Source organism: Cynocephalus volans, chromosome 6, assembly GCF_027409185.1.
Source record: "Cynocephalus volans isolate mCynVol1 chromosome 6, mCynVol1.pri, whole genome shotgun sequence".
In the NCBI taxonomy this organism is placed as follows: domain Eukaryota; kingdom Metazoa; phylum Chordata; class Mammalia; order Dermoptera; family Cynocephalidae; genus Cynocephalus; species Cynocephalus volans.
In genome coordinates, this window is record NC_084465.1 from 114,400,409 (window position 1) to 114,423,856 (window position 23,448).

The following is a 23,448-nucleotide window of genomic DNA, read 5'->3' on the forward strand; positions in this document are numbered from 1 at the left end:
CTTTCAGCCCCTTTGCGTTCCCCAAATAAACTCAATGAGCTCTTCCAATCCTATGAAGTGGTGACTTTGTGTGAGAGAGGAAGGAAAGGAGAGGACGGGTACACTTCTGTCCCCTCCTGAGTCCTGTGGAGGAGGGAGAGCTGCATTCTGCCTGCAACAGGGCTTTTTCCTTCTGTGGCCCGGTCTGCCACCCACCCGATTCCTCACCACCAGCCCCATTCCCATTTATTGTTTATTCGACAGTTGTATGCTAGGTGTCCAGTGAGGAAGAAAGAGTCCGGAAATTGACAGTCTGCTTAGAAAACATCGTCTGTCATCACTGAGTATTTATTTATTATCTTCTATATTCTAAGCACTAACATCAATTAACTCATTTAATCCTTACAACAACCTTGCAAGGTTGTTGACCACTTATTATGTTCCAGGATTGTATTCAAGTATTTTATGTATATATTATATATATCTATAATATTAACTCGTTTTATCTTCACAAACAACTCTTTGAGGTAGGTATACTATTATTATCACCATAGACAAGGAGACCAAGGCAGAGAAGTTGAATAACATGCCCAAGGCTTGCCTAGTTAATAAACGGTGGGGTCAGGACTTAAATTCTGAAAATGCAGTTAGCTCAGTTGGTCAAAGTGCAGTGTTATAACACCAAGGTCAAGGGTTTGGATCCCCATACTGGCCAGCCACCAAAATAAAAAATTTTTAAAAATTCTGAAAATCTAATTCTGAGCCTATCCTCAGTCTTGACACTTTCCCTTCTAGATGCAGTATTGTAGATGGGAAACTGAGCATCAGAGAGACTAACATGTCTATGGTCACACAGCCAGCACTTCACAGAGCTGGATATGTATCCAACAATCTGGCTACAGATATAGTCACCACGCCTTACTACCTGATACAGACTGTGCCTGCTCCTGGTATAAGCCATAACAAAGAATTTCAGAGCTAGGTCTTCAGTCCCTGGAACCATTATGTAGCTAGCTCCACCACATCCAAATTCTTGTCTCAGGAAAAGGTGGACCTGGTCACTCCTGTTCCTGATGTCTTCTGCTTGGTTTCCCTGCTACCAGTATCTCCAGCTCCCGTGGTCTTTGTTTTTTTGGCAGCTGGCCAGTAAGAGAATCTAAGCTTGTGACCTTGGTGTTATAAGGCTGTGCGATAACCAACTGAGCTAACTGGCCAGCCCGTCGTGTGGTCTTCTGAAATCCAGAACTGGCATTTGAAGCTCAGTCTCTCCTCGAGAAATTTCAACACTCCCTATAGGATAAACTAGAATTTTTTGATATCTACATTTTTATTTCTAGAATTTCTTTTTTGGGGGTGGCTGCCCAGTACGGGGATCCGAACTCTTGACCTTGGTGTTAAAACTATGCACCAATTCTTTCTCCATATATCCTGTTTTTTGTTTTAGAGATTCCTTCTTTATCTCTGAACATTTAAACTTACTTTATCTGTACTAACATCATTCTAAGTGCTTTACATGTAGCATCTCGTTTTCCCTTTATACCAATCCAATGAGGAAGGTCCACTAAAATTGTCATCTTAGAGCCAAGAGTGCTAAGACACAGAGAAGTTAAATACTTGAATTGCTAATTGACCTAGTGTAACAACTTCTCTGACCCTTAGTTTCCCCAATTATAACAGCACTAGGGCAGGGGCCTGATACTATTCTCTGTACAATGGTGTGAATCCCTCCATGGCATCATGGTGTCACTATGGAAAATTTCTTTGACTTCTTTGTGTTTCTCCTGCCTGTGGGAGTCCCATGGGTTCCCTGAGCCACACTGATTCCCCCTGGGGCCAGCTTGCTTTGGCTTCTGCCACAGTCTTACAGGCTACACAGGTTTCTGACCATTTTATTCATGAGTTTCTCAGAGCAGGTTTTGCACCAGAGGATTGGTCTGAGTCCAAGTCCTTACTTTGATAAGCCTTGGGATTCTGATTACCCCTGATGGCTTTTTCCATCTGCTGACTGTTGGGTGGCTTGCTTCCATATTGCATGCCAGGACCTGGGGATAGGTTTTTTCCCTCCATCTTTTGTTCCCAGAAGAGACAGCCTCTTTTTAGCTTCCAGCTTTGTGCGTGGAGCTCAGTTTCAGCTCCCTGCTGTTCCTAGGGCCTCAGCCTTGACCTCTGTCCCCATGTGGGTGTTAAAACTCCAGTCATAGGGATGCCAGCATCCCTGTGGTTTATTTGACTTCAAACATTCCCCCACTCCCCTAATTGTGGCTTTGATATCCTTATTTATTTCTGGCACCAAGAAGATTCTGTCTTGCTTTTGAGCTCAGCTATTTATTTTTTTAAAAAAGAAAGCAACACTCATTATATTTTGCTTAGTATGTGTTTGGGGCTTGGGATATGAACCTCCTTAGGCTTCCATCTTGAATACAAGTCTCTGCATCTCAAAAAAACAAAACAAAACAAAAAAAATCAACAACAACCCAGGCCTGGCTCATCATTCATCCCCCCACCTAGTTCTTCATATTGCCACAATCCCCACCTTACCTTTTAGCTAAAATGAGCTCTCCACGTTGCCATCATCCCTGCCCTTTCCCATCACCTTTGGCCCAGCCTGCTTCATTCATTTCAGTTTCCTGCCTGTGCCTGAAGCATTTGAGAGTGTGACTCCTGATAAAAACATCCTGCCATCCTGAGGCTGGATCCATGTCTGAGTCTTCTCTGTGCCCCTGGTACCCAGCCAGGGGATGGCAAAGATCGGGAGCCCAGGAGACAAGTGGGGAAGGGAAGGAGGAGGAGTGAAGGGTCGTGGGAAGTACTCCGAGGGGCACTTCCTGCGTTCAGGGTGCAGAGGATGGAGACACCCCTGTGGGCTCTGCCTCCCAGGGGAGTCTGGGGAAGCCGAGTTTGGAACAGAGTTGTGCTTACTCCAGCCCAGTGCTCTGGAATCAGACCATCTGGGTTTGAATCCCAGTTCTACCCCTTTCTAGCTATGTGACTCAAGCTCTTTGTGCTGCAGTTTCCTGGTCTGTAAAATAGGGGTAATAATTATAGCTCCCTTAATGAGTCTTTTTTTTTTTTTTTGGCAGCTGGCCAATACAGGGATTGAACCCTGGACCTTGGTGTTATCAGCACCATGCTCTAACCAACTGAGCTGACCAGCCAGCCCCTCTTAATGAGTCCTAAGTGACATGTGAAGTGCATGACAGTGGCATAGTGTATTAGCCCCTTTTCTGTCACTTATAACAGGATACCTGAAACTGGGTAATGTATACAGAAAATGAAATTTATTTCTTACGGTTTTGGAGGCTGGGAAGTCCATGGTCCAGGGGGCACATCCGGTGGGGGCTTTCTTCTTGGTGGGGGCTCTGTACCCTGTAAAGCAGGGTATCATATGGTGAGGATGGGAAGAGCTCTCCCATGTGCTCTCCTTAAAAAGCTGCCAGTCCACACCCATGATAACTCATTACTTCCACTCATGAATCCATTCATGAGAGCATAGTCCTCATGATCCAATCACCTCTTTTTTTTTTTTTTTTTTTTTAGTGGCTGGTCGGCACAGAGCTCAAACTCTGGACCCTGGTGTTATCAGCACCACATTCTAACCAAGTGAGCTAACTGGCCAACCCTCAATCACCTCTTAAAGGCTCCACCTTTCAAATACCATAATCGGATTTCCCACCCTCTTAACACTGTTAACAATGAAGATTAAGTTTCCAGCACATGAACTTGTAAGTGCTCAAACATCAGTTATTACTATTTGGCACTTATTAAGGCCTACTGTGTGCCAGGAGCCAGAAGGCACCAAGGGTATTGCATAGAGATCTGCCCAGGGAGAAGCCACACTCCAAGGCTTCTCAACTTCCTTTTCCACGACAAGAAGGATGGTTTTTTGGCAGGGCCTGGAACACTTTCAGCTCTTGAGCAAGGCTTGGGGAAAAGGAGACATAAGGGAAGTTTCAGGTCCTTAGGGTCTCCCTCTGCTTCCTTAGTTGGCAGTGGCCTCCCAGGCAGGACCCAAGGCTGTCAGAAGGGCCTTTGGTGCAAACTCTTTGCCTCCAGCCTGGTTTTGAAGAGGGGCTGAAGGTCTCCTGGGGCTGGGAAGTCCATGGAGTGCGTGCTGAATCCAGGAGCCTTTGTTCCCTGGAAAACAGTACCACCTGCTGGGCATTGTGTGCCTGCAGTCTTGGCCAGGGCTGAGTCAGCTTGTAGGATCTGACCTAGTTGGGGGACATTAGTATAGCTGTGGCAGTGGAGGTTAATGGAATGGGATGTGAGTGGTGGTCAAGATGCTGTTCTGGATGGATGTGTGAGGTAGAAGTTATGTGAACATTGTGTGTGAAAGAGGTATGTGGTATTGGGTATGTGTTGTGTGGGTATCCTGTTTGTGAAGTGTCGTATTGGATGTCCAGTGTGAGGTGTCAGAGGTTTATGCAGTTGGAGACAAAATGGGAGGTGTGAAGTGTTGAAGGGGTTTGTTTGGTTTGTGTTGGGATGTATGTTGTGCAGGAGTTGTGGACACCTTAGATGTATGGAGATTATGTAGTCTGAGGTATGTGATACTGTTTGTGTGAGCTGTTGGCGAGTGTGGAAGGGAAATATAATTAAAAAATAAAATCTTCCAACCCAGAAAACATCTCCACAAAGGTAGCAGAGGGAGAAAACAGTCTTATTACTGGGTCGGCCCGTGGCTCACCCGGGAGAGCGTGGTGCTGACAACACCAAGTCAAGGGTTAAGATCCCCTTACCGGTCATCTTCTAAGACAAAAAAAAAAAAAAAAAAAAAAGTCTTATTACTGAATAAGCATTAAACTAGAATGTGATACGCATCACAGGCAATTGCTAAAAGACTACAAAAACGGAAAGAAATCTCACCCTTTTGTATAGGCAAGCAGGCACAAACCATTATCACTGTGAGGTTGTGAAATGTATATTTAGTCTTTGTGCCTGTTTCCTGGCATGCAACACTTAAAATCCTTTGAATTTCTAAAGTAATACAGGTCTTGTCTATGCTAGTGATGGCTGGCAGTCAACTTCAAGACACTTCAGGAAGGGGGCTGCTCATTGGAAAGACCAAGGAAGGATTAGAGGGTTGGAATTTAGAGCCTCATTCCCATCCCTGGGGTGGGGAGAGGGGTTGAAGGTTAAGTTGATCACAAATGGCCAATGATGTAATCAATCATGCCTATGTAATGAAGCCTACGTAAAACTCGAAAAGGATAGGGTTCAGGAAGCTTCTGAAGCTGAACATGTGGTTCCTTGAGGTGGAACACCTGGGGATGTCATGGAAGCTCCATGCCCCTTCCCCCATATCTCATCTTGTGCATCTTTTCATCTGTATCCTTTGTGATATCCTCTATAATAAGCTAGAAAACTTAAGGGTGTCCTTGAGTTCTGTGAGCCGTCCTCTCAAATTAATCAAACCCAGCGTGGAGATTGTGGAAACCCCAATTTATAGCCAATTGGACAGAAGTATACATAACAACTTGTGATTGGCTTCTGAAGTTGGGGGCAGTCTTGTGGGGCTGCTCCCTCAACCTGTGGGCTCAGATGCTATCTCCAGGTACAGAGTGTCAGAACTGAATTGAATTAGAGGACATCTAGCTGGTAACTGCTGCAGAACTGATTGCTTGCTTGATGTGTGGGGGAAAACCCACACACATCTGGTGTCGGAAGCATGTTGCAAGAGTATAAATGGGATAAACTGAGTTCGTTTATTTCTACGTCATCAGAATCGTGCTTTCAAGTTACATTTTGAAAACCCATATCTCATGTTTTCAAGATAAACAATAACTAGTCCTCAAGTAAGAGGGCTTAACAACACTTTTATCAAACATAGTTCATTCTAACTTTATCGTGGTGATTGGGGAGACCACTGCTTTAGCTAATTGGCTTTTATGGTGTGTGTGGGTGGGGGCAGAAACAAACCTCTCATATTTAGTTTTGCATATTGGAGCAGGCAAGGTGCCCACGGAAGTTAGGCTTTTACCCTCCCGGGGGACCAGGGAGACAGACAACTTCCTTGATCTTTGTTTGCATTTCACAAAGATGGCTCAACCGTGAAGTCTCAGGCCCAACTCTAAAGTTTCTTTTTTTTTTTTTTTACCAATAAGGGGATCGTAACCCTTGGCTTGGTGCCATCTGCACTACGCTCAGCCAGTGAGTGCACCAGCCATCCCTATATAGGATCCGAATCCGCGGCCTCCGCGCTATCAGCTCGGCTCTCTCCCGAGTAAGCCACAGGGCGGCCCAACTCTGCAGTTACTAGAAGCAATTCCCAGTGCCCGGTCCTTCGGGGCGTAGGTTTAGGTCTCGAGGACTACAACTCCCAGAATGCCTCGTTTCACCAACCAGGAAGATGGTTCTCCTCAATCCGGGTCCGGAAGAGGTTTGTTAGCATAGAGGAAGCCCGGCCAATGGGTGAGCCAGACGGGATCGAAAACCACGCTGATTGCGCCGAGGTGATTGGAAATCTTTGGCGTCTAGGTTTCAGAGGTGGGTGCGTGATGGGCGGGTGCGATGACCAATGAGAAGGAGGGGAGGTGGATCCAGGGCGTGTGGGCGGGGAGAGGTGCTGACTAGCAGGTTGTTCGCCCAATGAACGGAAGAAGTCGCTGCGGGGGCCGGGCGAGGCGAGTAGAGGCGGACTTGTGTGGCGGCCGAGTGTGTGCCATGGCGGAGCCGGGCCCGACGCCCCGGGGCGGCGGCGTCCGCAGAGGAACCCGGGGGGCCCGAGGCGGCCGGGGCCGGCGTCCTCGCTCCCAGCGGTCTCCAGCCCGGCGCACTGTGGACTCGGTGCTGGTGGACTTGGTCAGCGATAGCGATGAGGATGTCCTAGAGGTCGCAACCCCGCGCACTGCTGCGGACCCGGTTGCGGTCCCTACCCCCAACCTCCCCGTGCCGGCCGCGCCCCGGGACGACAGCGACAGCGACAGCGAAGGGGCGGACGCAAGGCCCACAGAAGCCCCGCCGGCCGCGGTCAGGCGGCGACGGCGGCTGTTGCTGGATCCAGGGGAGGCACCGGTGGTTCCGGTGTACTCCGGGAAGGTGCAGCCAGGTCCCCGGGAGCTCCAGCGCCGAAGGGCTGAAGGGCCGGGGGCTTGGGCGACCAGAGAGGGGCCAGGGGTTCGGGGAGCAGCTCTGTTTAGGGAGTGCTGAGGCTAGGGTTCTGGGGTTGGTCTTGGGCGGCTAAACGGAAGCCAGGAGCTAGGGTGTTGGAGACCGAGAGGTGCAGGGCTCCTGGGGCTTCTGCAGACTGGGGAGGTGAAGGGGTTTGGGGTATGATGGGAGTTTGGGATTCCCGGAAGCTGTAGTCTTGGGGGCATAGGGAGGCTGAGGGGCTGAGGTCCCTGAGGGTTCAGAGAAGGGCTGAAGGATCTGGGACTGGGATTTGGGGCGTGTTGGATTTTGAGGTCTGGGCCCATAGATAAGGAAGCCAGGGAGGTGGAGTATTGGGAGCTGGGGTCCATGGAGTTTCAGAGACTGGAGTCCCCAGGCGGTAGGTTGAGCTAGGGGGCTGGGATTCCCTCGGAGTCTAGGGTAGAGGGATGGCTAACACCTAGTTAAAAAGGAGAACTAAACCTGGATCTTTAGAGTGGAAGGGTACTACAATTTTAGATCCTGGGAAAGCTGGACTCCTGGGTTCCTGGGAGAGAGCCATGGTATCCATGTCCTTAGAGAGGACTTGAGAGCTGGGTGTCGGGAAGAATCATCCCCAGATTTCCCTTTCGAAGAGGGGCAACTTGGGACTGATCCTCCCACTTTTTGTCCTTGCAGGTGAAAAGCAGTCTCCACCTCATCCCAGATGACCTATCCCTCCTGAAACTCTACCCCCCAGGAGCCGAGGAAGGTAAGGGAGGGCTTCCAGGGAGAGGAAGCCCAGCGCTGGCTTCTCTGAGAACACTTCCTGGAGTTTACATTCCTGCAGTCACTTGTCTCCTGAGGAAGGAGAGGGGGAAGCGCTTAGGAGAGGGGACTCCGGGGTCCTAGCTAGGATAAGGCTCCAGTCCTGAAAAGAGTTGGATTGTTAACCAGAAGGCACAGGAGCCGACTTAGGAAGTGCTGTCAGATCATCCTTCTCCCAACTCTAATAGGCCTAAGAGTGAGTTAATTTACAGATTTCCAGGCACCACCCCCGGAGATTCTGATTCTGTAATCCTGAGGGGTATGGGAGGGGGAGGTGCTGAGAATCTGTGACATCTCGTTACATATGCAACAAGTTCAGTAGGAACACTGTAGAGGCAGCAGGGTGTTCTTTGACTCTTATCAGGGCTGGCCAGTCTTTGTCCTCCCCCAGTGATGTGATTTTTGCAAACCCCCCCAACAGCAGTGAATAGGAGTCAAGTCTAATAAGGAAGGAATTCCGTGGGCAAATGCAGACCTTGGACCAAGACTTCTGTACCACGAGGGAGTTTGGTAGAGTGATTAAGAGCAGACTTAGGAGCCATCTGGCCTGGCTTTGAATCCCACCTCTCCCCTTACTAGCTGTGTGACGTTGGGCAAGTTACTTATCTCTCAATGCTTTACTTTTCTCATAAGGAAAATGGGGATTATAGTGGACTTATGTCAAAGGATTTGGTGAGAATTAATTAAAGCAAATATATAGGGCTGTCTCTTGGCTATGTACTGTACGTAGATTAGGACAGTTTCTCGAACACAGAAGTGCTATGTAAAAGGTACCTCCATTCTTGCTACACAAAATGTGGGCTCAGAAGTGTTGGGCTTATCCTGTGGGAGCTTGTTAGAAATGCAGAATCTCAGGCCTCTGGCAGCTACCATATTTAGCTAGGAGAGGATTTCTGAACCTCAGCATTACTGACATTTTGGACTGGGAAATCCTGTGTTGTCAGGGGCTGTCCTGTGCATTGTAGAAAGATTAGCAGCATCCTGACCTCTATCCACTAGATGCCAGTAGCACACCCCAACCCCTCCCCCTCTGCATTGTGACAACCAAAATTGTCTCCAGACATTGCCACATGTCCCCCTGGGAGGCAAAATGGCCCCTGGTTGAGAACCACTGATCGAGTGTTTACCATTGCTTTATTTTCACAGTATTTACTTTTATGGTTTATGATGATCTTTTATTGGTGGCAAGCAGATGGAAAAAAGCTTCTATATTCTAGAATACTACCTGGTTCTGGTTCATAAGAAATTTAAGTTAAAATGAGTGATGTAAAGAAAAATATTAAACAACAATCATGTCCCTTGAGCACTTTCCCAGTGTTACTTCATGGTCCCACATGCAGGGGCTCTGTAGTCTCTTCCTTTCTGACCCCCTGCCCTCTCTTGGGTAACCCTCTCCCACTTTCTCCTCTGCCCACAGAGGAGGATACGGCAGATCCTAGCCGTGTCCACCACGAAGATCCCCCATTTCCAGACTCTCCCTGGAAGAAGAGGCTGAGGAGTAAGGACAAAGAAGAAGAGAAGGAAAAGGTGTTTCTGTGAGTGCGGCCAGGGCACTCGGGCTCTAGGAGCAGGAAGGGAGTCAGAGGGGTAAGCTGAGGCAGGTGGGACTCTTGTGTGGCTCCTGAAAGGGTAAGGAAAAGGGATGGAAGGAGTCTTGAGGTTCGGTGGGGAGGAAGCTCTTGGGAGAAGAGGTGGCCTACCCTGGAGGATTACAGCAGACCCTTCAGGACCACTCATGGGAATGCAGGGGTGACGGGTGAGCTCACACCCCCCAGCACCCTGCCCTGTCTTCTCTGTGCTTCTCTTTTTCTCTTCTGTAAGGCGGAGATAGCAGTGGTACTGTTAGGATTGTCACGTAGATAGGAGTTAACTTTTTATATGTAGGGGCCGGCCTGTGGCTCACTCAGGAGAGTGTGGTGCTGATAAAACCAAGGCCACGGGTTCAGATCCCATATAGGGATGACCGTTTAGCTCATTGGGTGAGCGTGGTGCTGACACCACCAAGTCAAGGGTTAAGATCCCCTTACCGGTCATCTTTAAAAAAAAAAAAAACTTTTGATATGTAGTAAGTGCTTGGTGTCTGTTGGATGTTATCAGACATTTACCTGGGAAGTGACTTTTTTTTTTTTTTTGGTGGCTGGCTGAACAGTAAGGGGAACCAAACCCTTGACCTTGGTGTTACAAGGTTGCACTCTAACCAGCTGAGCTAACCAGCCAGCTCTTGACTTATCTTAAAAGTGAGGCATGGGCCGGCCCGTGGCTCACTCGGTAGAGTGCGGTGCTGATAACACCAAGGCCACAGGTTCGGGCATGTTCCCAATATTGGGGCCAGGTAAATAGAAAAATGATTTCTCAGGTTTCCCTGTCCCTTACCTACCCGTCTTCCAGTAACATGAGTGTTACTGGAAAGTGCCCCCTGTTATTCTGTAGCTCCCCCTCTGGTTCCTGGGTGACCATAGTCTGTGAAGCAAGGCATGGGGTTGGGGTCTCTGCCTCGCTTTCAACCTGCTCTTCTCTTCTCCCTACAGGAGAACCTCTCCTTTGCCCCCACCTCCCTCCAGGACCAAAAGCAGGAAGCATACCCGGGCACTGCGGAAGTTAAGGTGCCAAGGGAAAAGGGCTCTGGCTGGGGTGGAGTGGGGCAATTTGGGAGGGTGGCCAACCCCTGCTGACCCAAAGTGCTGTCTGCACCCCAGGGAGGTGAACAGGCGCCTCCAAAACCTCCGTTCCTGCCTGAGCCCCCAGCAGCACCAGGGTCAAGACCACCAGAGCCAAGAGGATGAGGTGGTCCTAGTGGAGGGGCCCCTCCTCCCAGCGAGCCCCCGACTCTTCCCGCTCAAAATCCGGTGCCGGGCTGACCTGGTCAGATTGCCCGTTAGAATGGTAAGTGCCTGAGGACGCGTGGGAAAAGGACCCTGGAGCTGCCTTTGGCGGGACTATGGCGGCCTGCAGGGTTGCACTGGCAGAAGGGACCTGTCTTCCTTTGCCCCTCCTGCTTTCTGGAGCTGCCCACCCCTCTTTCAGCCCTTCATACTGGGGCACTTGCCTCTGTATTTTTTCTCACTCTCTGTTCTCTTTCTGGCACATCTGTGACCCATTCTTCAAGGCTCTATGGAGCATCCTGTCTTTGAGGAAACTTTTTTTGGTATCCCTCATCAGGGTGAGCCCCTCCTGCTTTCCTCCCCTGCTTCCCTCTAGCACTTGCTCTTGCTGCACTGTACACAGCAGGTGTCACTCAATCACCCTGAGCTCCTCCAGCTTCCTGGTGAAGGCTGGTATTTCGTACGGATGGCTCTGGTTCAACACCAGGAATGATGACAGAAGTGACCATTTATTGAGCACTAACCTTGCTTCAGCCAAGCAGCTAAGCAGAGGCAGCCCATGGCCTTATCAACAGTGCACCTGCTTCCTTTGCCCTGTGGAGTGCTCTTAGAGTATATGAGTTTGTTGCCAACGTTTGCAATGGGTGATTTCCTACAAAAGTCTCAATTTCTGGTTTCTCTTAAAAATAGGAAGGTGTAGTCACACTGGCCCATGGTCCCGCATGGTGCCAATCAGCTGGAGCTGCGTGACAGCCGGCCGTTTTGATTTGGGGTGTGTAAGCTCCGGTCTGCTGCAGCCCCACCATTCCCTTTTCCTCCTAACCCGTGGCCACTTCATTTCTCTGTTACTTGCCTGAACCCCTTACTAACATGATTTTATTTTGTACCTGGCCAGATAAATATGATGAAACTCACAGCTGAGGAGGTCAGCAAGTAGCTAGGGCCAGGACTTGTGTTTGGGGTGGTGGGGGTGGGGTGGGGAGTATCAAGTCAGGAGGGTCTCCTTTATCTCTGTCCCCATCCCCAGTCGGAGCCCCTACAGAGCGTGGTGGACCACATGGCCACCCATCTGGGGGTGTCCCCAAGCAGGATCCTATTGCTCTTTGGAGAGACAGAGCTGTCCCCTACTGCCACCCCCAGGACCCTAAAGCTTGGAGTGGCCGACATCATTGGTGAGAGGGAAGGCAGGGAGGTGGGGCCTTGAAGAGGCTTTTGTCACGGGAAGGGGATGTGGGTAAAGGTCCAGAATGGGCCCAGCTTCCAACCCCCAACTTAGGCCAAGCTTCCCGATCCTGCCTCCCACAGACTGTGTGGTGCTAGCAAGTTCTTCGGAGGCCACAGAGACGTCCCAACAGCTCCAGCTCCGGGTACAGGGGAGAGAGAAACACCAGATGCTGGAGGTCTCGCTGTCTCAGGTGAGTGGGGACGTGGCTGTCCATGCTCTTCCCCCTCCCTCTGCCACCTCTTGTTGTCAGTTAATGGAGGATGGATTCCTCCTAAGCCCGACTCGCTGGGGAAACTGCCCTCTGTCTTCTTGGGTTCCAACCTCCTACATAGCAGAAAAAGCCCACTGTTCACCCTCCCTCCCCACTTCTGCTGGGAACCTCATCTCTAGTCCATGTGTCCCCTCGGTGTCCTGACTCCATGTTCTGGTTAAAATGGAAAGGACCCTTGGACAGTAACCAATGCAACCCATTAAAATAACAAAGCCACACTTCTTTTTTTTTTAATAGTGTCTCGTGCAATGTTATTCATTTATTTATTTGTTTGAAGGCTGGCTGGTACTGGGGATCTGAACCCTAGACCTTGGTGTTATAACACTGTGCTCTAACCAAGTGAGCTAATTGGCCAGGCACCTAAAGCCACTCTTCTAAGTGCCAATCCCCGTGCTGAGGTTAGTTACTTCACATTCAGGATAATATTTAATTTTACAACAGTCTTATGTGGGAAGGCACTGTTATTACCCTCATTTAACAAATAGGAAAGCTGAGGTCTAGAGAGATAGAGTAGCTTGCTGTTTCTTATGGCAGCTGTGACAAACACCACAAACTGGGTTGCTTAAACAACAGAATCTGTTCTCTTGTAGTTCTGGAGGCTAGAAGTCCAAGGTCAAGGTGTCAAGCCATGCTCCCACTAAGACTCTGGGTAGATTCTTTCCTTGCCTCTTTCTAGCTTCTGAAGGTGGCCAGACTTCCTTGGCTTACAGCTATATTACCACAGTCTCCACCTCTATCATCACATGGTATTCTCCCTGTGTGTCTCCGTGTCTCTGTTTTCTCGTAAGGACATAAGTCATATAGGATTAGCATCCACCCTAATCAAGTATGCTCTCAACTTGATTACATCTGCAAAGGCCTTAATTCCAAATGAGGTCACACGCACATTTACCAGGGATTAGGACCACAAGGTATCTTATTGGACGGACACAATTCTAGCCATAACAGTCTGCCCTCTAGTCCCTCAAAATTCATGTCCTTCTCATATATAATATGAGAAAATATTCATCCCATTCCAACATCTGTAAAAGTCTCGACCCATTCCAGCATCAACTTTAAGTCCAAAATCTCATCTAAATATAATCAACTCAAAAAGTTCCAATCTTCTTCTTTTTTTTTTTTTTAAAAGATGACTGGTAAGGGGATCTTAACCCTTGTGTTGGTGTTGTTAGCACCATGCTCAGCCAGTGAGCGAACCGGCCATCCCTATATGGGATCTGAACCTGGGCCCTTGGTGTTATCAGCACCGCACTCCCGAGTGAGCCACGGGCCGGCCCCAATCTTATCTTCTAAATCATCTAAATCAGTTATAGGTGAGACTCAGTATAGCATCCTGAGACAAAATTCTGCTCTGTCTGCAGACCTGTAAAATCTAGAAAACAAGTTATCTGCTTCCAAAATACAACAATGGAACAGGCATAAGATAGACATTCCCAGTTCCAAAAGGGAGAAATCAGAAGGAAAAAAGGAATCACAGTGCCCAAGCAAGTCCAAATCCCAGCAGGACAAATTCCATTAGATTTCAAGGCTTAAGAATAATCCTCTAGGGCTATATGCTCTGTCCTCTCTGCCCATCAAGGTGGTGGCCCTATTTTCTTGTCCCAGGGAGGTTTTGTTAACTCTGCTCTGAGTCATTTTTCCTTCGTTTCATCCTGTCTCTGTTCTTTTCAGTCCAGGTGGACCGTGTTTCTACTGGTATAAAATTCTTGAAAATCTTGTTGGTCTTCTGTGGCTATCAAGAAGATTTGCATCATTAGATACAAGGGTTCTGTACAGATGAATTTCTAACTTCTGCTGAGATGGTTGATTGGACCCATAAATCACATGTCTAATCTCCTTAGCAAATGGTTGTCTAGCTACACTCTTGGCCCTGTTTCCAGAGCATACTATCTGGATAGGCTGAGAATGTTCCAGATCACCAAGTGCTGGCTCCTTTTTGCTTAACGTCCTTCCTTCACTTATTTCTTCCTCTTGCATTTTACAATAACAGCAAAGAGAAATCAGGCCACACTTCCCATGTTACCTGGAAATCTCAGCTAGACATCGAAGTTCATCACTAACAAGTTCTGTTTTCTGCCACCGAGCAGTAGAACATAATTCAGCCAAGTTCTCTGCCACTTTATAACAAGGATCACCTTTATTCCAGTTGCCGATAAGACATTCCTCATTTCTGTCAGAGACCTAACCTGAAGCACCTTTATTTTTTTATTTTTTGGTGGCTGGACAGTACAGGGATCTGAACCTGTAACTTCAGAATTATCAGCACCATATTCTAACCAAGTTAGCTAACCAGCCAGACCCAGAAGCATCTTTAATGTTCATATTTCTAGCAGCCTTCTGTTTGTGACAGTATGTCTTCTCTCTCTCTCTTTTTTTTTTGGTGGCTGGCTCGTACAGGGATCTGAACCCTTCACCTTGGTGTTACAACACCGTGCTCTAACCAACCGAGCCAACCAACCAGCCCGCCCATGTGTATTCACTTAAGATGATAGAAGCTTTCTCTGCAGCTCTCTTCTTTGTGAGCCCTCGTCAGAATTGCCTTAATGTCTATATTTCTACGGACAGTCTCTTCCAGGCAATCTAGGCATTTTCTAGCATGCACCCCCAGATTCTTCCAGCCTCTGTCCATTTCAAAGCCACAGCACATTTTAGGCATTTATTACAGTAGCACCCCACTTCTGTATTATGGCTACTGTAAGAAAGTACCACAAACCACGTGGCTTAAAACAACAGAAATTTATTCTCTCTCAGTTCTAGAAGCTAGAAATCTGAAATCAAAGTGTCAGCAGGGTCATCGTCCCTCTGAGACTCTGAGTAGGATCCTTCCTTGTCTCTTTCTAGCTTCTGATGGTGGCCGGCAATCCTTGGCATTCCTTGGCTTGCAGCCGCCATCACTCCAGTCTGCCTCTGTCATCACATGGCATTTCCCCATGTGTCTTTGTGTCTCTTTTATAAGGACACTGCATTAGTGCCTATCCTAATCGAGTGCAACATTGTCCTGATAACATCTGCAAAGGCCCTATTTCCAAATAACCAGGAGTTAGGACCACAAGGTATCTTTTCTGGGAGACGCAATTCAACCCATAACACTTATCTAAGTCACACACCCAGTAAGGGGAGAACCTGGCCTCCAGCTCGGATCATCCTCCTTCTAGAATCTGGGCTCTCTTAACCATTGTGATACATATTTCCATTTTGTGGGTGAGGCGACTGGGCTTGGGGACCTTGCCTAACCCAGAGCCCACACCTCCAAGTCTTGAGCTCTGTGGCCCCCACTTTCTACCTGAGGAACATATGGCCCAGAGGGAGGAAGGGACTTGTCCCGGTTCCCAGAGAGGGACCCAGCTATGCTGGCTTCTTCGTCCACTCACCTTCTCCACTGTGGGCTGTGACTTCACTGATTTGGCCCCGTGTCCTCCCTGTCCCAAGTCGTCTGTCCTTCCCTATAGGAACTGGCCAGCCCCTCCTTTCCAATCCTTACACCCATCTTTTTCCCCTCCATCCAGGATTCTCCTCTCAAGACACTCATGACCCGCTATGAGGAGGCCATGGGACTCTCAGGACACAAACTCTCCTTCTTCTTTGATGGGACAAAGCTCTCAGGCAAGGAGCTGCCGGCTGATCTGGGCATGGAATCTGGGGACCTCATTGAGGTCTGGGGCTGAAACCCCACTCCCTGTTTGGAGGCCCAGCCTGGACTTGGGGAGAATGTCTCCCCTTTTTTGCCTCATAAAGGCTAGCAGATGCTAAGCTAGAACTTATCTTTAAACTGAAGCAAAATGAAGGAGTGACCTTTGATCCCCTCTTCTGTTGATCCTGGTTTCAAGCCATTAACTACTTGGCGTGGTGGTTGTTGCTGCCCTGGGTGGCCTGTGGCTCCATCCACATGGCTGGGTTTTGCAGCCCCTTTGACATGGAAAAGGTGTGTCCCATTCCCCACTCCCTTCCACCTCCATCATCACCCTTTCCTCAATGAAATTTCTGTTCTGTGAAGCTTTGCTTGTGTTTAAAGAGCGACTTGAAATAGATAAGAGTTGGGTATGGGCTTCCAGGCCTGGGAATTATGCCGTGCCTAGGACCAGTAGTGGCCTTAGTCTCATTTGGGGGTTGGTTTTTTTTTTTTTTTTTTTTTAAAAAGATGACCGGTAAGGGGATCTTAACCCTTGAGTTGGTGTTGGCAGCACCACGCTCAGCCAGTGAGCGAACCGGCCATCCGTATATGGGATCCGAACCCGTGGCCCTGGTGCTATCAGCACCGCACTCTCCCAAGTGAGCCACGGGCCGGCCCCTGGGGGTTGGTTTTTTGTTTGTTTTTGTGGCAGGCCAGTATGGATCCGAAAAAATGTTTTTGTTTTTAGGGTTTTTTTTGTTTTGTTTTGTTTTGGTTTTTTTTGCATCATTTGGGGGTTGGGAGTGAAGTTCGCTCGAGGCACATACACTGGTGTGGTTCCCTGGCTGGCAGGAACGTAAATGATCAAGCTCACACACACATTAGCTTACGCATAGGCAGACAACTGGGACACTCTGTTGAAGGATAAAGGTAGTGGGTTCTCAGCCCTGGGAGTCTTCCTCACCCCGAGGACCCTTTATAACCACACTCTCTGGTACACACTTCCTGGTGCATACACCTAAGACATAACTGAGCACATTCAGCCGTTCTGTTTTGGATCTCGGGAATGCAGTCCCATGCAAGGATTCTACGGTTTTATGGTTTTTCCCCCTTTCTTCACACTGTCTTTTCCCATAAGCACACAATCAAATATTTTATTCCATGTCTTTGTATATGAATGTATCCGTGGAAGATGCAATGTTTCCAGTGTGAATATGCTTTTACTGTACATGAGCGATAGTGTGCAATAGATCTTACACTGTTTTCACTCACTATGTGTAAGATCTGGCCCCGTTGCTAGTTCTAGACCTGCGCCATTACTTGGAACTGCTGCGTGGTGCCCCACGGTGGCATCAATTGCATTTTACTTAGACGTTGGCCTTAAGAGGTGGACACCTGGTGCCTCCAACTCCTCAGCACCGGATACAAGGCCATGATAAACATTCTTTTATGTGTCCCCTTCTGTACTGGTGTGAAATTCTCTGACACAAGTACCCAGGATGAGATTATGAGTCATACACATTAATTTCTCTGTGGTTTTCCAGATTTTTCTTTGGAATGTTGATTGACTCTTCCACTTGAGGCTTCCCATTTCTCATCCTCACCAGTGCCTGGGATTGCCCAACTTTCTAATTTTTGCCATTCTGATGGGTATAAAGTGGCACTGTGCTTTAATGTACATTCATCTGATCACCATTAATTCTGGGAAAATTTTCACATACCTGTCAGCCTTTCTGGTTTCTCTTTCTGTGAATTGCTCATTTTCTCATAGGGGCTTCCTGTCTTTATTGGTTTATTCTCAGGAGTTGCTTGTATTCCTGGGCAATTGCCAGTAACTCTCAAAATGGTACTTTGTCTCTAGGGGTATCCTTCACTAAACAGACATTCTTAATTCTCTTTTTCCTGTTTTTTTTTTCTTTTGCTCTTTTTTTTCATTTCTTTTTTTTATGTTTTTTTTGATATTTTAAATTTTAATGTAGATGAATTAACTGTTATGTCATAAAGTTTGTTGCTCTTGATTTCTTCTTTAAAAATAGTTAAGATATTTTACATTTTCTTCCGTTAGCTCACTGTTTTTTGTTTTTCATACTGAGGCCACTAAATAGGGCTGAAGTCCAGCCCATACCCCTGTTGTGGTGCCTTGGCTGGCATCTGTTCCGAGTGGTCACACACACTCGTTCTGATTCGCTGATGCCAGGCTGTACTGGTTGCTAAGTATCAACATAATTTTAAAACTATTTGAAATGCATTGTTATATATGAATCTAAGTTTTATGGTTTACCATATAATGAGGCAGTTTTCTCAGTACTGTCTACTAATAAAGCCATTAATCTTCCACTGATACATGGTATAATTTTAGCAAAAGCATGTCAACTTCTTAAAAAGCTTTTTTTTTGGAAAGTAGCATTCCCTTGAATTTTATAATATTTAAATAATCTATGATATGGTATAGCTCTCCATTTTTATCAGATCATTTATGTCCATTAATAAGTTTGAAAACATTTCAATTATGTATTCAGTCTCAACAGAATAAATGGGAATACATTCAACTTGTACATACTTGAGTATTCCTGTCTTTGTGGCCCTCACGTCACCCCCACTAAGGTCCTTGGTGACAGAGACCATTAGTTATCCCCTCATATCCGTACTTTCTCCTTCCAGGGTATTAGAACCCATGGTTTTTAGTGAAACACAGAGACACAGAATAAAGATGGTGTACGTTTAGTATCTCTAATACCAAAAATTCAAAACCCAAAGTGCTCCAAAATCTGAATCTTTATGAGTGTCAACATGAAGCCATAAGTGGAAAATTCCACACCTTCTTTCTGATGGTTCAATGTATGTAAACTTTTTTTTTTTTTGGCGGCTGGCTAGTACAGGGATCTGAACTCTTGACCTTGGTGTTATCAACACCGCTCTCTAATCAACTGAGCTAACTAGCCAGCTCTACACAAACTTTATTTCATGCACAAAATTATTAAAAATAATGTATAAAATTACCTTTAGGCTAGTTGAATAAAGCATATATGAAACAAATGAATTTTGTGTTTAGACTTGGATCCCATCCCAAAGAATCTCATTATGTATACGCAAATATGCTAAAATCTGAAAAAATCCAAAATCTGTAACACTTCTGGTTGAAAGCATTTCAGATGTGGGATACCAGCCTGTACTTCCCAGCCTCTGGGCAGCTAGATGTGGCCAAGTGCCAATTCAGGCTCCTGGGGTGTAAGTGGAAGAGAGGTGTCACCTCTAGGAAGTGTCCATAGGGGGCAGTGTGTGCCCCTCCTTTGCTTGCTTCCTGCCTGGTGATAGGAACAGCCTCGTTGACATGAGTGTACCTCCAGAATGGAAGCCACGTGGGGCAGGACAGCAAGAGAAGGAGCCTGCGTCTCAGCCTCCACATAGTGCCTGACCAGCCCGGCACTGCAGACCTCTGGGCTTCTTCATGAAAGAGGAAATTGTCTTGCTTAAATACACTGTTACTTTAGGATTTCTGTTGCTTGTAACTACACCCAGTTCTAACCCCCGGTGAGATTTTTCTGAGATTTATATCCAGGAGCGGAATCACTAGTCACTAGTTGAATACGCACCTACTCAGCTTCTCTCGAATACTGTTAGCTTGCTAACCAGAGTGGCTGGACCTCTTTATAAGTCCATTAGCAAGAGCTGGAAGATTCCATTTTCCTCACGTCATCCCCAGCACTTAGTCTAGGGAGGGTATGGGAGGGACTACTTATTGTAAAAGATTTTGCATTTCTTCTATGTTGAGAGAGATCGTTCATCTCTTCACGTGTCTAAAAGACTTGTGTTGAGTAATCTTTCTAAAATTGTCCTGGTTAGAGACCTTCGAAACTTTAGTGAGCCTTTACTCAGTGCCATATGCCAAGCTTGGCACTTTTCATAATCTCATTCATCCTCAGGGCCATCCTATGAGGTAGCTGGTGTTATTATTCCCTTCTTACAAAAGAGAAACAAGCTTAGAAAGATTCATTGACCTGCTCCAGACCACACTGCCACCCACTGCAGAGCCAGGTGTAAACACACACGGGCCTGACATAGGACTGAGAATTCTTTTTTTATTATTCTTTCTTTTTTGGCAGCCGGCCGGCACAGGGATCCGATCCCTTGACCTTGGTGTTTGTTACAAGGTTGTGCTAACCAACTGAGCTAACTGGCCAGCCCAGGACTAAGCATTCTTGAGGAGACTGGTGATTCTTAGATTTTTACAAGCACAGAATCATCAGGGGATCAGCAGCTCTGCGGTGGGGCTGAGATGTCACAATTCTAAGAAGCTCCCAGGTGATGTGACATTGCTGACCACTCTGGGTGCAGCAGGATTTTATTTTGCCTTTTTTCTGTATACAGTACTTTAAAAACCTCCCATCTCCCCACCCCTCCAACACAGGGGTCGATTCCTCTATAAAGCCTCTCATAGGATTGGTCACAGCTCTTGTGTGTCCCAAGTGGGGAGCAGGGGATTAGCTCAGCACACCATCCTCTTTGCTCCCCTGCTGGACTGTAAGCTCCCTGAGGACACTTTATCTTGTTCTTCTTGGAGATCTCCAGCTCAGTGTCTGCAGTTAGCTAACAAATGTTTGTCAAATGAATGATCAAGCCCCGTCTCAAAGAATCTCACTACCATCCATCTCATTGCACAAGCCAGAGAAGTTTCCCTCTTGATACTCATTCATCCCCGACTCCAACTCCAACACTAAACCAACCCAACTGCCCCAGCACACTCTCAAATCTGCTCACTTCTGTCCCTCTCCATCCCATCCTGGTCCAAGGCACCACTGCCTACAGCCTCGTCTAATGCCACAGCCGCCTTACAGTTGCTCCGCATCCCCTCTGGCTCCCTCTAGTACGCCTTCTGGGTTGCAGCCAGAGCAAATCTCAAATGCAATCTTTTCCTCCTCATCTGAGCTCAAGGACCACATAATCAGAGAAGTTTTCAACCTCCCCGACCAGATCACGGCTTCCTCTTTTTTTTTTTTTTTTTTTTTTTTAAAGATGACCGGTAAGGGGATCTTAACCCTTGCTGTTGTCAGCACCACGCTCACCCAGTGAGCAGCCGGCCATCCCTATATGGGATCTGAACCTGTGGCCTTAGTGTTATCAGCACCACACTCTCCCAAGTGAGCTATGGGCCGACCCTCACGTCCTCCTCTTATCAGGTCTTTAAAATACCCATATGTGGAACTTCTCTTTTGGTGGCACTTGTCACAGGTGAACTTTTTTTTTTTGAGAAATTTCATGTGTATTTAGATTTCATGAACCACAACTTCCAAAACATATAGAGCAGAAATTGGACTCCTGTTTCAACTGATTATACCATATTTCTTTATCAGACCTTAAAGTAGCCCTTAAAGGAATTGTAATCGAGAGTTCTATGAATTTTTTTTTTTTTAAAAAAGAGATCTATGAAATTAAAAAGTACCTGTATACTCAGAGAAGAGCTGAACATTTTTTTCCCTTTCGGCAAAACCAATTAGTGTTAAAATATTTTCTTTGATAACCAGAAAGCTTTATTTTCATTAATATCTAGTGGTATTGTATTTGGACTATAAGTTTTTTGTTTTTTTTAACTTATTAGAGTCTAATTTACATGCCTAAACATTTGCTCATTTTAAGCATACAATTCAGTAAGTTTTAGTAGACATACAGTTGTGCAAAATTTTCCTCCTCTTTCCCTTGGCCCTAGGCAACCACTTATCTGCTTCTGTTACCTTTGCCTTTTCTAGATTTTCATATACATGGAATAATATAGTATACAATATTTTGTGTATACAATTTTTGTGTCTGGCTTCTTTCACTTAGCATGTTTTTGAGATTTATCCATACTGTACCAGTAATTCATTCCTTTTTCTAAGTAGTTTTCCATGGTATATACTATTCATCTGTTGATAGATGAGGTTTTTTTCCTGATTAAAAAAAATTTTTTTTACTATTATGAATAATGCTTCTATAAACATTCATACACAGGGTTTTGTTTGGATGTGTTTTCATTTCTCGTCGGTGGATAGCTAGGACTGGAATCGCTGGGTCATATGAAAAGTGTATATTTAGGGCCGGCCCGTGGCTCACTCAGGAGAGTGTGGTGCTGATAACACCAAGGCCACAGGTTCGGATCCTATATAGGGATGGCCGGTTAGCTCACTGGGTGAGTGTGGTGCTGACAACACCAAGCCAAGGGTTAAGATCCCCTTACCGGTCATCTTTAAAAAAAAAAAAAAGTGTCTATTTAATTTTTAAAGAAATTGCCAAAGTGTTTTCCACAGTGGCTGTATCATTTGCATTTCTACTAACATTGTATGAGGGTTCCAGTTGCTCCACATCATTACCAGTACTTGGTATTGTCACTTTTTTTTTTTATTTTTAAAGATGACCGGTAAGGGGATCTTAACCTTGACTTGGTGTTGTCAGCACCACGCTCACCCAGTGAGCAAACCGGCCATCCCTATATGGGATCTGAACCCGTGGCCTTGGTGTTATCAGCACCGCACTCTCCCGAGTGAGCCACAGGCCGGCCCCTGGTATTGTCACTTTTAAGAAACTTTTTTTAGCTATTCTCATATAGTGATATCTTATTGTGGTTTTAATTTGTATTTTCCATAATGACTAATGATATCATATCTTTGTTAGCCATTCATATGTCTTCTTTCATGAAATGTCTTCTCAAGTCTTTTGCCCATTTTTAAAATTGATTTTGTCGTATTATTGAGGTTTGGTTTATTTTTATTTTTTTTGGCAGCTAGCCGGTGCAGGGATTGAACCCTGGAACTTGGTATTATCAGCACAACTCTAACCAACTGAGCTCACCAGCAGCCTATTGAGTTTTAAGAGTTATTTATATATATATATCTTGATACAGTCCTTCAGCAAATATGTTTTGCAAATATTTTCTTCCAATTTGTGGTTTACTTTATCATTTCACAGGTGCAAAAAAATTTTTTTTGGTGGGGAGCAGCTGGCTGGTACAGGGATTGAACCCTGGACCTTGGTTTTATCAGCGCCATGTTCTAACCACTGACCTGACCAGCCAGCCCCTACAGGTGCAGTTTACATGTGTACTGATATTTGTCTCCTCTAGATAATCTCCATGAAAGAAGAGGCTAAGTGTTTTCGCATGGCACTTGGCAAAATGCCAAGCACTTCATAGAAGCAGTATTTTATTGAAATACTACTCAGTAGTATTTTATTGAAAAATTAATTTTTTGATGTTGAGGGAATTAAATGACTACAATCTGAAGTTCCTGTCCACCAGGGGAGACCAAGATTAAGGTTCTGAAACGAGGTATCTCCTGGGGCAACCCCAATGACGGGTATTCAGGACTCAAAATAGTTTCTAATAAGGCGTCTTGGGGGCCGCATGCTCTCTCCGTGAGAGTTCAGAATTTCAGTAGAGGGACTTAGAGGTCTGGGTCTTGAAAGAGCATGTGCGTAAAACTATACTAATTTTACTTAGAGAGTATGTTTATTAGATGTAGCTTGGAGACTATGGGGGCAGTAAAGAACCACTCCACGCTATCCTCTGGGGCCAGGGCTCTGTGGTCTGACTTTGACCCCAGTCCTGCAGCTCGGAAAGTGTCCTTAGGCGCGGAGTCCCTGCCTGCCCCGCACGAGACCACCGCGGGGGGGGGGG

The 23,448-nt window shown here is 46.5% G+C and overlaps 1 protein-coding gene across 1 annotated transcript; it reads left to right on the forward strand.

The window, feature by feature from the left end:
* The first annotated feature begins 6,615 nt into the window (after positions 1 to 6,615).
* Positions 6,616 to 17,700, forward strand: NFATC2IP (nuclear factor of activated T cells 2 interacting protein). The gene is made up of 8 exons (XM_063100125.1): positions 6,616 to 7,017; positions 7,747 to 7,819; positions 9,293 to 9,410; positions 10,404 to 10,478; positions 10,572 to 10,758; positions 11,725 to 11,869; positions 12,003 to 12,112; positions 15,700 to 17,700. The coding sequence occupies exons 1-8, from the start codon at positions 6,643 to 6,645 to the stop codon at positions 15,856 to 15,858; spliced, it is 1,242 nt and encodes a 413-aa protein (XP_062956195.1). The 5' UTR covers positions 6,616 to 6,642; the 3' UTR covers positions 15,859 to 17,700.
* The last annotated feature ends 5,748 nt before the right edge of the window (positions 17,701 to 23,448 follow it).